The sequence below is a fragment of the Colossoma macropomum genome, unplaced genomic scaffold (genome assembly GCF_904425465.1).
Source record: "Colossoma macropomum unplaced genomic scaffold, Colossoma_macropomum, whole genome shotgun sequence".
Classification (NCBI taxonomy): Eukaryota; Metazoa; Chordata; class Actinopteri; order Characiformes; family Serrasalmidae; genus Colossoma; species Colossoma macropomum.
This window is the reverse complement of record NW_023494790.1, coordinates 36,300,025-36,314,861: the sequence shown is the minus strand read 5'-3', so window position 1 is coordinate 36,314,861 and position 14,837 is coordinate 36,300,025. Positions and strand designations below refer to the sequence as shown.

The following is a 14,837-nucleotide window of genomic DNA, read 5'->3' as shown; positions in this document are numbered from 1 at the left end:
GCCCCCATGGACCCTCACAGAGCAGGTACTGTTTGGGTGGTGGATCATTCTCAGCACTGCAGTGACACTGACGAGGTGGTGGTGTGATGTGCTGGCACGCGTGGATCAGACACAGCAGTGCTGCTCTAGTTTTTAAACACTGTGTCCGCTCACTGTCCACTCTATTAGACACTCCTACCTTGTCGGTCCACCTTGTAGATGTAAAATCAGAGACAATAGCTCATCTGCTGCTGCACAGTTTGTGTTGGTCATCCTCTAGTCCTTCATCAGTGGTCACAGGACGCTGATGGCTGGATATTTTTGGTTGGTGGACTATTCTCAGTCCAGCAGTGACACTGAGGTGTTTAAAAACTCCAGCAGCACTGCTGTGTCTGATCCACTCAGACCAGCACAACACACACTAACACACCACCACCACGTCAGTGTTACTGCAGTGCTGAGAATGACCCACCACTCAAATAGTACCTGCTCTGTGAGGGTCCATGGGGGTCCTGACCACTGAAGAACAGGGTAAAAGGGGGCTAACAAAGTATCAGAGAAACAGATGGACTACAGTCTGTAACTGTAGAACTTCAAAGTGCATCTATATAGTAAGTGGAGCTGATAAAATGGACAATGAGCGTAGAAACAAGGAGGTGGTCATGATGTTATGCCTCATCGGTGTATAATAAATATGTCTTTACATAAACTCTGGAGAAAGCAGGGAACTCTGTGGTCAAAGGTTCGCTGTTCACCTTATTAGAAATCTTTATGTTGTACTTTCACAGCAGTTCAGTCTCATGCGATCCATCAGACAAATTTTAATGATGTTTTAAGAATGAAGAGAAAAAATGAAGTGATATGAAGTGAGTGGTCAAAGCAGTTTATTTTAGTACCATCACAATTTTTATGTAGTGCCTGGTGATGGACTGGTCATTCTGTTCCAAGGTTGCTATGTTGTAGCACATATACTGTAGAACATTGCATATATTGCACAAACATGAAACGTGAAAACATGCATATATGTATTCTTCTTCAATTTGAGTCGACAGGCTCGGGTTGGGTTCAAAACCGAAACGCGATACTTGCGGTCAGGTAGGGCTTAGGCAGCATTACATACTAACAGGATTCAATTTGTATTTGCAAGTGAAACGTGGTGTCAGGGAGGGTCTCTGGGCTCGCCGAGTATTTCTCTCAATGACAGACGTATTAAAATATTGGTTAATATTAGTTTTCCCCACCCACTAGTGCACCGTGATGTCATCTGCTGGAGTTTTAATGTTATGCCTGATCGGTGTATTTCTGATGTTTTACTCACTTTTCTGGCTATAACACAATTCCTGAATGTTGCTGTTGTGTTTATCTGCGTTATTTTTGGTAAAGTGTTGTAACAAAGAGGAAAATTTGGAGATTTTTAATCAGTTTGGGTTGCAAACTACTATTTTGAACAAAAAAACACATGAATAAGGCCCAATTCCTTTTCACCCCTCGTCCCTACCACTTAGCCCTAACCCCTCAGTTTTGCGTGTTCACACCTAGGGGTAGGGTGTCACGATATTTGTTGAGATAGAGGGGTGGGGTGAAGTGTTGGGGGCTACATGGCCCTCTAAACTGAGGTGTTTCAGAGACTCCAAACAGAGCGTTATGAGAAAAAGAGAAAAACTGGCAAGATGGCTGAACAGGAGACCAAAGAAACCCACAAATGTGAGAATTTTCTCAGTTAACAAATTACAATAACCACTATATTATCTTAGTTTAGTGTCATTTCAATGTATTACGGTCCTTTTCTTCAAAACAAGCTTAAAGAAGCAGTAGTAGTGCTGATGTCTCAGTAGATAGCTAGCTAAAATTCCCGTTCCACCTTAAATGGTGCAGCAGTTCCACCTCTATTTAAGAAGCTGGCGAATATCTGACTTCAGCTTCGTTTCACTGAAGAATTAGGGGTGGGTGATAATAAATAATTGCCCCTCTCTTTGAAGGCATATGATTCCCTAAATGTAACTAAAGCCGAGCAGTGAGGAGCTGAACTTTACCCTCCTCTGCTGTCACTGCAGACTGGCAGGGTCGCCTACAGAGCAGCGCTAGTAGCTGTTAATGAAGTAATGCTTTTTTTATTTGAGGGTCCCATTTCATAGAGGAGGATTTCAACCACTACCCCTTATAAATTCAAAAGGCAAGAAGACACTCGAAAATAAGGGGTAGGGGTCAAAATAAGAAATGGGATAGTGTTAGAAAACTGATTGATCAAATCCATGTAGTGTAACTCCTGGCGGTAGATTTCCTTTGTTTTTTTTCAGGCCCATCGGTTTTATGTGGTTGATATGATCAATCCTGGTTAACATTCATTTTCTGTCTGTGTAGTGTCTTCTACTTCCAGGACGTGATGTTCGCCCCCTTTCAGTGCGACAGCTTGTACAGTTTCTCTGCGCTGGTCTCCAGTCGGTGTTTGTACTCCAGGTAGTTGTAGTTACCTGAAGGAACTCCCTCTGTTCCGTACAGCAAACCCCAACAGCAGCAGGCGATCACTGCAGTACTGTCACTGTCGCCTGAAGACGGAGAAGAGAGACGTTAACATGAGTCACTCACCTTCTGGCTGCAGTGAAAAGCCACACATGGATTCTCCACAGACTTTAATGAACATCTCAGCAACTTCTGTCATGATTTGTACTGAACTTCATGACGACCTGAACATCTGACATGTTTCTAGAAGCTGTTTTCCACACATTAAACGTCTCACCCACCACATTCCACCCCTACCATCCTGTATGTGTTCCACCATGTTCTACATCTACCATTGTGTATGTGTTCCACCATGTTCCACACCTACCATCCTGAATGTGTTCCACCATGTTCTACATCTACCATTGTGTATGTGTTCCACCATGTTCCACACCTACCATCCTGAATGTGTTCCACCATGTTCCACACCTACCATCCTGAATGTGTTCCACCACATTCTACATCTACCATCCTGTATGTGTTCCACCATGTTCCACATCTACCATCCTCAATGTGTTCCACCATGTTCCACACCTACCATCCTGTATGTGTTCCACCATGTTCCACACCTACCATCCTGTACGTGCTCCACCATGTTCCACATCTACCATCCTGTATGTGTTCCACAATGTTCTGTATCTACCATCCGGTATGTGTTCCACCATGTTCCACACCTACCATCCTGTATGTGTTCCACCATGTTCTACATCTACCATCCTGTATGTGTTCCACCATGTTCCACATCTACCATCCTGAATGTGTTCCACCATGTTCTATATCTACCATCCTGAACGTGTTCCACCACGTTCCACACCTACCATTCTGTATGTGTTCCACCATGTTCCACACCTACCATCCTGTATGTGTTCCACCATGTTCTACATCTACCATCCTCAATGTGTTCCACCACGTTCCACACCTACCATCCTGTATGTGTTCCACCATGTTCCACACCTACCATCCTGTATGTGCTCCACCACGTTCCACACCTACCATCCTGTATGTGTTCCACCATGTTCCACACCTACCATCCTGTATGTGCTCCACCATGTTCCACATCTACCATCCTGTATGTGTTCCACAATGTTCTGTATCTACCATCCGGTATGTGTTCCACCATGTTCCACACCTACCATCCTGTATGTGTTCCACCATGTTCTACATCTACCATCCTGTATGTGTTCCACCATGTTCCACATCTACCATCCTGAATGTGTTCCACCATGTTCTATATCTACCATCCTGAACGTGTTCCACCACGTTCCACACCTACCATTCTGTATGTGTTCCACCATGTTCTACAACTACCATCCTCAATGTGTTCCACCACGTTCCACACCTACCATCCTGTATGTGTTCCACAATGTTCTGTATCTACCATCCGGTATGTATTCCACCATGTTCTATATCTACCATCCTGAACGTGTTCCACCATGTTCCACACCTACCATCCTGTATGTGTTCCACCATGTTCTACAACTACCATCCTCAATGTGTTCCACCACGTTCCACACCTACCATCCTGTATGTGTTCCACCATGTTCCACACCTACTATCCTGTATGTGCTCCACCATGTTCTACATCTACCATCCTGTGTGTTCTACCATGTTCTACATCTACCATCCTGTATGCGATCCACCATGTTCTGTATCTACTACATTGTATCTGTTCTGCTATGTTCTATATCTACCATCCTATATGTGTTCCACCATGTTCTGTATCTACTATCCTTTATGTGTTCTATCATGTTCTACATATTTTTGGAAACCATTGCTGACCTCCATGAAATGCCACTCGGTTCATTAGCTCTTCCCAGTTTGAGCCCGCCCCCAGAAGGGCATCCAGCGCTATCATTGGGGCGTCATGGCCGCTGCTTCCCCCCCATCCACTCCAACTGAAGCTTTTATAAGCCTCATCTCGTTCAGCCGGGCCATATGGGTCAGGCCAGACCACCGGCCCGGTCCCAGATGACAAACCTCTCAATTTAAGATACCTAAGAGAAGAAGAAAGTCCACAAGTTTGTAAACACCTGCTCATCCACTGTTTCTTCTGAAATCAATGGTACCAATAGGGACTTTGCATTCAGCCAGCGGGCGTTAGGGAGGTCGAGTGTTGGATAATCAGTTGGATAATTAGTTCATGATCACAAACTCCATTCCAGCCCCTCCCAAAAGTATTTCATGGAGCTCCATCACTCCAGCCCAGTGCTGTATCCCTCTAGCTGATGCTTTGCATGAAGGATGATGACCTTAGGCTCGTGTGCAGCTGCTTCAGATCATCCCATTCTGTTGACAATGCTTTCCTATGAGATTACGGTAGCTGCATGTGCTCAACTGAATGCTGATTAGAAGGATGTCTGGATACTTTTGGACATGTAGTGAATATTCTAATTCAGACAGTATCATTACTAGGGATGGGTATGGTTCTTTAAAAGTACAGATACTAAAACTCATCTTAGTATTTTAATACTTAATCAGGTTTTCAAATGATGCATGTGTAGTTTAAAATTATTTGATATTACTTCATATAATACACCCCATCTCTTACGTCCATATGGCCCATTTTCATTTTCCATCTCACATATCCCATTCTCACCATTCCCATTTCTCAGTGAAGTATCCCCAGTCTCTCTCCGTCTCCTTCACAGCGTATCCTGCTGTTTTCACAAACTCCTTCGCTGCTGGACAGGCTTCCTTCACTAATCCCAGCCCCCATTCTGTGATTGGACGGCGCTGGACGGCGTAGGCTGTGAACAGAGCCGAAGCCACACCACCCAAGAATCCGGTTGGATGAGGGTGGGTCATCCTTCCCGTCTCCACAGCAACAGCCACCAATGAGGACAGCTGTTCAGGCTGAGGGTATCTGGCACAATGTGACCGGGGTAAATCATTCATAAAGAAATACTTGTGCTTATGCTTTATATGAACACATTCACACTTGTTCTCACCTCAAGCCGATGCACATTGCTCTCATGGCAGCTCCACATCCTCCACTCCTTGGGTTGTAAGGAATTCTGTAGCCGCCTTCAGTGCCTGGCTTTAACATTGATGCACCTGCGGAGAGAAATTTAGGATTAGAGTTTGGCGCAAAACTATTTTTGCTATTCAAATATCCCTGTTTTTACACAAATAGTTTTAGATTTTTTTATGTTATGAAAGCTAAAACAAGGAAGGTTTAACATTATTTGTTTTTGTCTGCAGCTAGCTAGGGCTACCCGAGTGTTTGGTTGATTTTACTTTGTATTTTAGGCACATTTTATTTACCACACCACCCGTCGACTTACGCAAACTTATAGCTTGAGATTCAGCATTTTCATATGCATCTCTGCCTAGATGATCTGGAGTTAATGTAGAACTGCTAATTCACTGACGTTTAATCCTGAAGGCTGGCGCGTAGACTGCTGGTCACTATAACAATGCAGGCAACAATCTGGCCTAGCTATAGCTAACAAAATGGCAAAGAAGAAAAAGATTCAAAACGAAACATCAATAATTTGGAGATAAATGAAATTGCATTTATAATCACTCCAGCTGGTTTCCTGATTCGTTTAATCTGCAACGAGAAACTGACAAACACTAAAACGTCACAAAGCTGAAGTCAGCTTCTCTCTCGTGCCAGCTTCTTGTTCACATTTTCCCGTTCCACCTTAAATCGTGCATCACTTAAATTTGAGGTAGAATGGGAAAATTCGAACAAGAAGCTGGCGAATGAGAAGCGACTTCAGGCTCATAAAAAGTCGAACGCTGAGAGTTTTACAAGAAACTATTCCCTTTTTGCAGAAAAGTTTCCTGCTAGAGATGCGAGAAATGTTAAAGCTTAAAGCAGAACAAAGTAAGTCTGCATTTCATTTATCTTTTTAGTCTATACTACTAGCTACATCAGCACATACTGAGACATATTTACAGTCAAGATGGTAAAATGTTGTGGCTCCCAAAGTGGTTTTGATTTTTGTTGAAAGGACAAAATGGCTCTTCTTAACATTTGGTTTGCCGACCCCGATCTGGATGGTGCCACTGGATCTCTGAGTATTTGAATAAACACACCCCTTCGTAGTTAGAATGGGTGACAAATAGCAAATCTGTCGTAATTTCGTAATGATTCATGTGATGTTTTTACCCATGATGGTAGAACCTCCTGGTGCCCTCCCCGCCATGTCCGTCATCCCTTTCACATAACGAAAAGCCACTTCCTGCAGAAGCTCCTCACCTTCCTTCCCTACAAGAAAGCAACAAATCAACATCAGCTTTTTACCCTGGAATTAGCTGTGAGAATGAACAGCTGGTTGGGCAAAGAAACCTGTTGCTAAAGCTTCAGCAGTGGCCAGGTGGAGGACAGTGTCGTCACTGACCAGCCATTTGGGCAGTTTAACAATAATTTTCTTCAGTCCTCCGAGCTTCTTTACAGCCTACAAAACAAAAATAAGAAGGTTATGTAACTTTACAGAACTGATTCTGGCCACTCTCTGAATCAGATGTTTCAGATTCCTCCGAGTTCCACATCCACATCATGTCACTCTTGTACTGGCCTTGATTTGCTTTCTAACAGTCTGAGTCAGATGAACTGAATTTACCATAAAAGAAAGGACACAGACTTATCAGAAACAAGCTGTCATCATCCAGCCAGTCCACGTCTCCATGAGCCATCTGCACGCATTTTGAGCCAGAAGCTAAATCTAGACACTGGATGGGAATCCACTGTTGCTGGAGCTATAAATATGGTACCATTTTGTCTTGTCCGAAGTGTGTCATTGTCAAGAATCTTTCAGCATTCAGCACATTTTAGCATTTAGTACTGTTCAAAATTACAAAGTATTTATCTGACCTTGGATATAATGAATATTCTTCAATATCCATAATTCTCATTATCCTTCATTCCTCTTTCCTGGCCAGTGGTTCATGCCCCTAACCGCTGTTATAATGGAATAGTCCTCTCAGTATTATGCTAACGGATGCATCAGCGTGCTCATATGCTAGCTACGCTTTCATTCAACTGAAACTTGTAGCATTTAAATGCTAAGAGTCACCCGAATATGAACTGTTATTCACTAATAATTTCACCTACCTCGTGGATGTCTGGCCCGGAATAGTTGAACTCCCACTGGAAGCCAATAGCATCTCCAGCGCCACTTAGCAGCATGCCAGCCTTGTAGTGCTCAAGAGTAGCAGGACTGGACCAAGAAAGCAAATGAGTTAGGCTTATAATATTCATTAACTCCATTATAAGAGTAAGGCTTATAATATTCATTAACTCCATTATAAGAGTTAGACTTATAATATTCATTAACTCCATTATAAGAGATAGGCTTATAATATTCATTAACTCCATTATAAGAGTTAGACTTATAATATTCATTAACTCCATTATAAGAGATAGGCTTATAATATTCATCAACTCCATTATAAGGTGCAGAAATGTATTGTGAGCAAACTGTAAATGTAACAGGTCCCTCTTGATCCTTGACATGTGGATGCTAAGCATTGCTGTAATTTGCAAGCAGTATAGCTGCTGTACAATGTAGAAGAACAGCAGGATTCTTTTTTCAGAGGAGGTCATTTTTCTTTCACTTTTACTTGTTCTGTCGTTAAAGACGTGATTGAGAAGGCAAAGAAAGTGTAGCTGGCTGTGGTGTAGCTTTTTCGCTAACTAGGCTAATTACTCTAGATAATGTTAGCTGGGTTTCGGAAACAGTGAAAATATATTTCTTGGACAAACTAGCATGTTGGTACGGAGCCCCTAAAAAAAAAAAAAATTGCGTTCGCTCGCAAATGTTTTGCGTTCGCTCGCAAATGTTTTGTGTTCCCTCGCAAACGAAATGCATTCCCTCGCAAATGCTTTGCCTTCCCTCGCAAATGTTTTGCGTTCCTTCGCAAACAAATTGCATTCCCTCGCAAATGTTTTGTGTTCCCTTGCAAATCAAATACATTCACTTGCAAATGTTTTGTGTTGCGTCGCAAATGTTTTGCATTACGATGCAACGGATTGCATTTGCTTGCAAAAGCTGTGCTTAGCTTAAGCTCAGACATGAAGCAGCTCATTGAATTTTACGTTGATCTTGGATTGAAATATAAAGGCACAGTGTCACTTCTCAAACATGATTCTGCTGTTAGTGACTCAAACTGGAACTGAGATCGGCTGTCCTTGTACAGTAAAAGCTACATTTACAGAGAAGCAGAGAACAATAGCTGAATAAACTCAGCACAGACTGGTGAAACCGGGAAAACAGCTTTTAACCACGGCCCCTTAGGGACTCCGTATGTTGGCACATCGTCTTAAGAGGTGAAAAAGACCTTGTGTAGAAGATGACCTCCTCATCAGCCAACGTTGCACCAGTTAGTTCTAGTGTTAGCTCATTAGCTCATCCAATGAGACAGCCGCTGTCAAGTTACTCATTTAGCACAAGTGGTCTACATGCTTTTACATTTATTCCTCTGCATGCAGATATTTATTATTTTACATTTTTTAAATTTGCTATACTATTCTGTCACCTTAAAAATTGAGCCTACATTGATTTCAGCGTTCTTTTTTATTGCTTCCTCTTAACCAGCGGTTAATCAAATTTCTGTTCATTAATGGTGATGGACACTTGAATATCAAAAAATTAGACAGAATGCACATCCATAGTTCCATTACAGTGAAATTAAAAGCACATTTACCTCCATATTCGCCTCAGTCATTTTTACTTTACAGTATGATTGTTTTGCACATTGCTGCTCAGATAAACACCCAGAGCTGCTCTGAATGGCCTGGATCTGTTTTCACTGTTTTCTCCCAGCACTATTGCCAGTTCCCATCACTGCCACCCACTCACAGTCACAAAGCAGCTGTTACTGATCTACCATGCACGACTTAACACTCGGCCCTTGTTGCAGGTACAGAGGAACTGTATCCTTCTTGAGTCTCCCACTCACAGAACCCACTCCGCTGGCCTGTATGTGTAACTGTGTAATATTAGCTGGCTGAGCTTATGCTTTATTAATATCTCAGTTCCGCCTTAAAGTGACAGGTTGAGGGAAAATCAAATTTACACATTTCCTCCTTCCCTTCCCTTAAGCCACGACGAGTTTTGCACTGGAGCTACGAAACAGCATTCAGGCTATTATGAGAACTTAATCTTTGTTTATATAGCACTTTTCATTTTATGTACAAGATCTCCAAATTTTTTTTTACACAAGAAAATAAAACATCCAATACAGTAGAAATAAACTAGCTTAAATAAAAATGTATTTAATATAAATAAATCGAGCTTACATTATTCTTTGCAGTGCCATTCCAGAGTTTATGAGCCTTATAAGAAAATGAGCTTCCACCAACTGAGCAGATAGACATGTTTACAGTAAGCCTGCTTCAACTGAGCAAACGTATGGGCAGGCTTGAACTCTTCACCATACAAGTAAGATATGCCAGAACGAGACCTTTAAGGGCTTTAAATGTCATAAATTCCACCAATTTTTCAAACTTTCGGCATAATTCAGCCGTTGTGATGTAAACAAAGTCATTCAGAATGGTTTAATGTAAAATGATGCATAGTAGACAAAGTGGTGAGAGGAACCAGGGGTCACAAAGAATGAGTTTACATGCACTTAATAATCTGATAACTGCAGAAAATCAGATTTTGTCAGTAATCCGATCAATGCGTTTACATCTGCTTGAGTAATCAGATAATGGGGAAACTCCAGGTCTACATGAGCCAGACAGTAATCAGATTTCTGCTATGCAACCAGCCAATCAACTCACAGAAGAAGACGTGATGTAAACGTAACATAAAACTCAAACTTCATGTCGTGGCTTTTTTTAAAACATCATCCAGAACAGGGGCGTCCAAAGTCCGGCCCCAGGGCCAAATGCGGCCACCGACAGATTTTAATTAGCCCCCGGCTTCCATTCAATAGTGTATTATAAATGGCCCGCCAGCCAGTACGTTGCAGTTCTCCCTTTCACCTGATGGTGGCAGCTGACTAGACCTGCAGCTTCATTTAATGAAACATTTAGTCAAGACTACAGACATAAAGCTCAATCTAAATGCTGAAAACTGCCGATTTGGGCCAGAACGTCTTATCAGAGCAAATTCATTAGTTCAGTAAATATTAACCCTTTATTTGTGTTTATTTGATATGTAAAGAACATCACCTAAAACAAAACCAAACCTCTATAGATTTTTGTTTAGTCTCACAAATGATATTTTTCAACAAATAAAAATCATTTGAATAGGAATATGATTAATATATTAGACATGATGTATTGTTATTCTTAAACAATTTAATTATTTATTATAAGCGCTTATAGAGCCAAACTGTTCTAAACGAACAATCCAACAATAAAAGAAGCCTCATGCATCTTCTATACAGTGATAGGAAACACAGTAGCTCACAGAAAGCTCAGATTCCTTGCGCTGATCTTTCGAAAATATTTTAATCATTTGTGAATAATATGTCGGCCTTCAGGTATTTTAACACAGGACCATCTGGCCCTCTTTGAAACAAGCTTAGACATCCCTGATCTAGAACATTTAAATCCTCCATTTTTGTCAAGCATGTAGTTGGTTTCAGCGTCGCTTCAAAAGTGTTTTGCTGCGTCTCGCGGCAACTTCACCCCAAAAATTTCCGGTACCGCCATCTGTTTTCACACATACACAGACTGAGAAATCCGAAAGAAATCAGAGTAAGAGATATCTGATTACTGAGCTAAAATCGAGCCTCTTTATCAGACTTCTTAATCGGGTTTCTAAACTCTGATCTAAGAAATCGGAGTGTGCTGTTTACACAACCATTTGAATAATCAGATAACTGCAGAAATCAGATTATGACTAGATTACTGAGTTCATGTAAACACACTCAATGTCTACAATACAAAGCCAATATATAGCCATTTTTTTATTTACTATCCAAAACCACCAGTAAACAGTGTGAACATATGTTAAGTTTTTATATGTAATGCTGAGAATAGTGGTAGCAAATAAAAAATAAAAAAAAAGATTATTTTTCCCTACATGAACCTCTCCATCATTAACAGATTTAAAATTATATGTTTCAGGCCTAAACCTTCTCTCAAAACTATCATAAGTAAATGACTCAGGTATCAGGCAGAATATTCTTAACCTTTTCATGCAATAGCTTTCTGTGAGGGACCTTTTAGAGGCATTAAACTCTTCAGATGTCTGGTTCCTATCACCACCACTGTGGACAATTCTGATTCATTTAAGGCATTTTGCATCAAACCACTCTGAACAACTTTGCTAAATTTATCCATCTAATTATGTAGTAAGTTAGAAGAATAACTGGAGTTCCTCTTTAACTGGAAGCCGGTTTAAGTGAGTCAGACAACAGTAATGTGCTTAGACGTTTCCTGGCGGGCACACAGGCTGGCACAAGTTGGCGCCTGTATAGAGAGACAGAAGAGCCACCAGTCAGTAACACGTACAATACTCTAAACAGCACTGCAGCTCGAGTGCAAAACTAAAGGAGCTAAGTTTAGACACTAAACATGTCTTGGCTGATCGATTACATTTGGGGTCAGAGAGGAAAAGTAGGTACATTTGATACTTTCCTGAACTTTTGCTGCAAGCTACAGCATTTTTAGGCCAGATACTGTAATGTGCAGCACATTAGGATGTCAGGGAACACCGGAAGAGGTCTGTGTTCTGTGATCCATATCAAATATGGCCGATACTGTACAGCAGTATAAACATGCTCGTGTATTCACTTGGCACTGCACACAGCAGCTTGTCCTCCGGTAACACACCCACTTTTTAAAGCACAAGAATTTCCTGCCAATGAGCTGCCAAGTGAAATCAGGTTTGTTAGCCTTCAAAACATGAAAATATACCTATCATGAAAATACAACCCTTTTATAGTGCATAGTAAGTTACCAAAAAGTGGTTTTAAGATCCACCATCTGGACTAGTAGTCACAGTCCTGACTCTGCTTACCTGCCCATCCTGAGAATCCTTTGCCAGACTTTCAACAATCCAAGACACGGATGAAAACTTCCCCTTTTCCTATTCCCGAACGGTCCTTTTACACAAAGTCCACAGGTCAGAAAACACCCAACAACTGCTATAACTGTTCTGTTAGACAAAACAATGTGCTGATGCTGAAATAACTCACCTCCACACCGTCTGCCCGGCTGTAGTGTGTATCCAGTGGAGCTGCTGAGCAGCTATGATTACAAAACCTGCATTTCTTCTTGTCCTGCTATGTGATTCAGCAGGGCTGGTGTAGGCCTAACAGCGTTCACATGCAGCCTCGCACTTCCTGGAAAAACCCAGAATGTTCATAGGGGGGCGCCATTTCCTCCTTAATGAAACACTGCTGCCTTTTGTGGTGAAAAAGTGCATGGAGGTTTTTAAAGGGCTATGTTGCAGATGTAAGGCAGCAGTCTGTGATATTGCATTCCCATCGTCCACGCGCAACACCTTATGAGCAGAGACGGGCTTATTTTGTCCGACAGAGTGGATGTCATTGCTCATTAGGGTCTCAAAGGAACTGGGGCTATTTACCACAAACCCTGCCAAGTTCAGCCACACAGCTTACAAGTGCCAGGAATTGGACTCAAATGCGAAACACACAGTGCAGTATGACCAATGGCTTGGTCAAAGCACAGGTAGCCTGTTAAGTGAAGGATGTCTAGCAGGTCTAGCGTAAAAATGGACTTGATTATGCCATGCAGTCACGGAATGAATAAACCTTCTATGTCCTTTTTTTCTCTTAGCACTGTCAGTGACTTCGGTCAATCTACAATCAGTGCTAACAGAACATGCTAACTTGCAAGTTGTGGAATCACAGTTTCGTACTTCATTGTTTCAGGTACTTGGTGCTCTTACCAAAAAAACAGATGCACCCACCAATGTGCCACCACGTTGAACTTGTGTCATGTCCCTGTTATCAGATTCTAACATCAGTTTTTTTTTAAAGAGTTAATTACATGATGTTTCTGTGAATAATAAATATAATAAAAAATTATAATTTTCGAAGAAACAAATTATCAATTTTGAATAAAAGCAAAACTTCTATGGATCATGGCTTGATGATATCACACCTTAAAATTCGAGGTATTACACATTACGTCTCATGATTCAGTAAATACATGGCCGTCAGTGCAAAGTTGAGCTAGTTTTAGGTTATAGAAGTGCGTGATAAAACGTTGGGCCCACCCTTGGGCCCTGGCCAATTAGGGGGTTTAATGTGATGGGGTGGAAAGTTATTATATTTTACTTACAATGAATGTTTTTATATTAAAATGAAATATATAGTGTTATTTTGAACATGGCAAAAAACTGATGCTAAAATGACTTTTATCTAATAATATTTGAGGTGAAACTTTAGTCTTTGCCATTTCCACCTGCTGGCTATGTCTCGTCCAATCACACGATGCTAAGACGCTGAAAGGGAAGGCCACGTCTTTTTTTTAAACTGCCATTAACACAACGTCGTTGGAACTCAACGCTATTTGACGAAAACACTTACTATTAATTCTGTTCTCCCAGCATCACAGTGTGATTTTTTGTTTTGCAGACAAAAGAAATGCTTAACATTTTTGCCATTTTTTGTAAATATAAGTTGAATGTAAATATAATTTATTACATAACTATGTTTTGCCCTGTTTTCTCCCCAGTTTATATACAGTGGACCTGTAAGGTAGGGCATATAAAGTAGCCATTGGGTGGAAGTAGGGGTTTCTAATAAAGTGGACAGTGGATAGTGCCTGTATAGTGACAATATATAGTTAAGTCTTGTTACTACTAATGTTCAATTCATGCATGAAAGCTGAGAAATACAGTATAAAGTGTTGTGGTGGTGTGATTTGTGAAGGACTAAGAAGTTAAAGCATCGAACGGAATCAACGTAACAATGACAGTACATGCAGCAGTGTCACAGCAAACATAATGAATGTGTCTTAAAGGCATACCGAATAATTTGCATGTTCCAGCAGCTCCTGCTGACTCTCAGTGGCAGCTTTCCAGAAGTCTCTCACTGTGTCGGCTCCTATCGGATAAAAAAGGCACAAACATTCTTGCTTGTATTTTTACAAGCACTACATGAATGGCGAGAAGGCAGGGGAAGGATAATTGAGTTGGCTGATAAACTCACACAGAAAATGTTTGGCCTCTATTATGAACAGTGGTGGACGCGACGAGGTGGTGTGAAGCCATCTTATCCTGCCAGCAAATCTGCTCCACATCAACTACTCATTCAACAGGCTGAGAGACACAAGGGAAACACAACAAAGCTTTGACCAAAGAAATGCACACAATTTTTTCTTTACACCAAATATAGTCAACCAGTAAAGGCATACATGGTGTCTGAGGTTTGCTTCTGTAGTTTTGCACTGAAGCCTAGTGTAGCTAACAAGTAATGGAAGC

The 14,837-nt window shown here is 41.3% G+C and overlaps 1 protein-coding gene across 1 annotated transcript; it reads right to left on the bottom strand.

Moving 5' to 3' along the window:
* Positions 1-2,193: 2,193 nt before the first annotated feature.
* On the bottom strand, positions 2,194-12,732 carry LOC118809712 (protein ADP-ribosylarginine hydrolase-like). The gene is made up of 9 exons (XM_036573248.1): positions 12,583-12,732; positions 12,405-12,489; positions 7,541-7,646; positions 6,776-6,884; positions 6,596-6,694; positions 5,427-5,532; positions 5,075-5,341; positions 4,258-4,472; positions 2,194-2,525 (listed from the first exon to the last, which is right to left on the bottom strand). Exons 2-9 carry the CDS (start codon positions 12,410-12,412, stop codon positions 2,377-2,379), a joined length of 1,059 nt encoding a protein of 352 aa, XP_036429141.1. The 5' UTR covers positions 12,413-12,489; positions 12,583-12,732; the 3' UTR covers positions 2,194-2,376.
* Between the last annotated feature and the right edge of the window lie 2,105 nt (positions 12,733-14,837).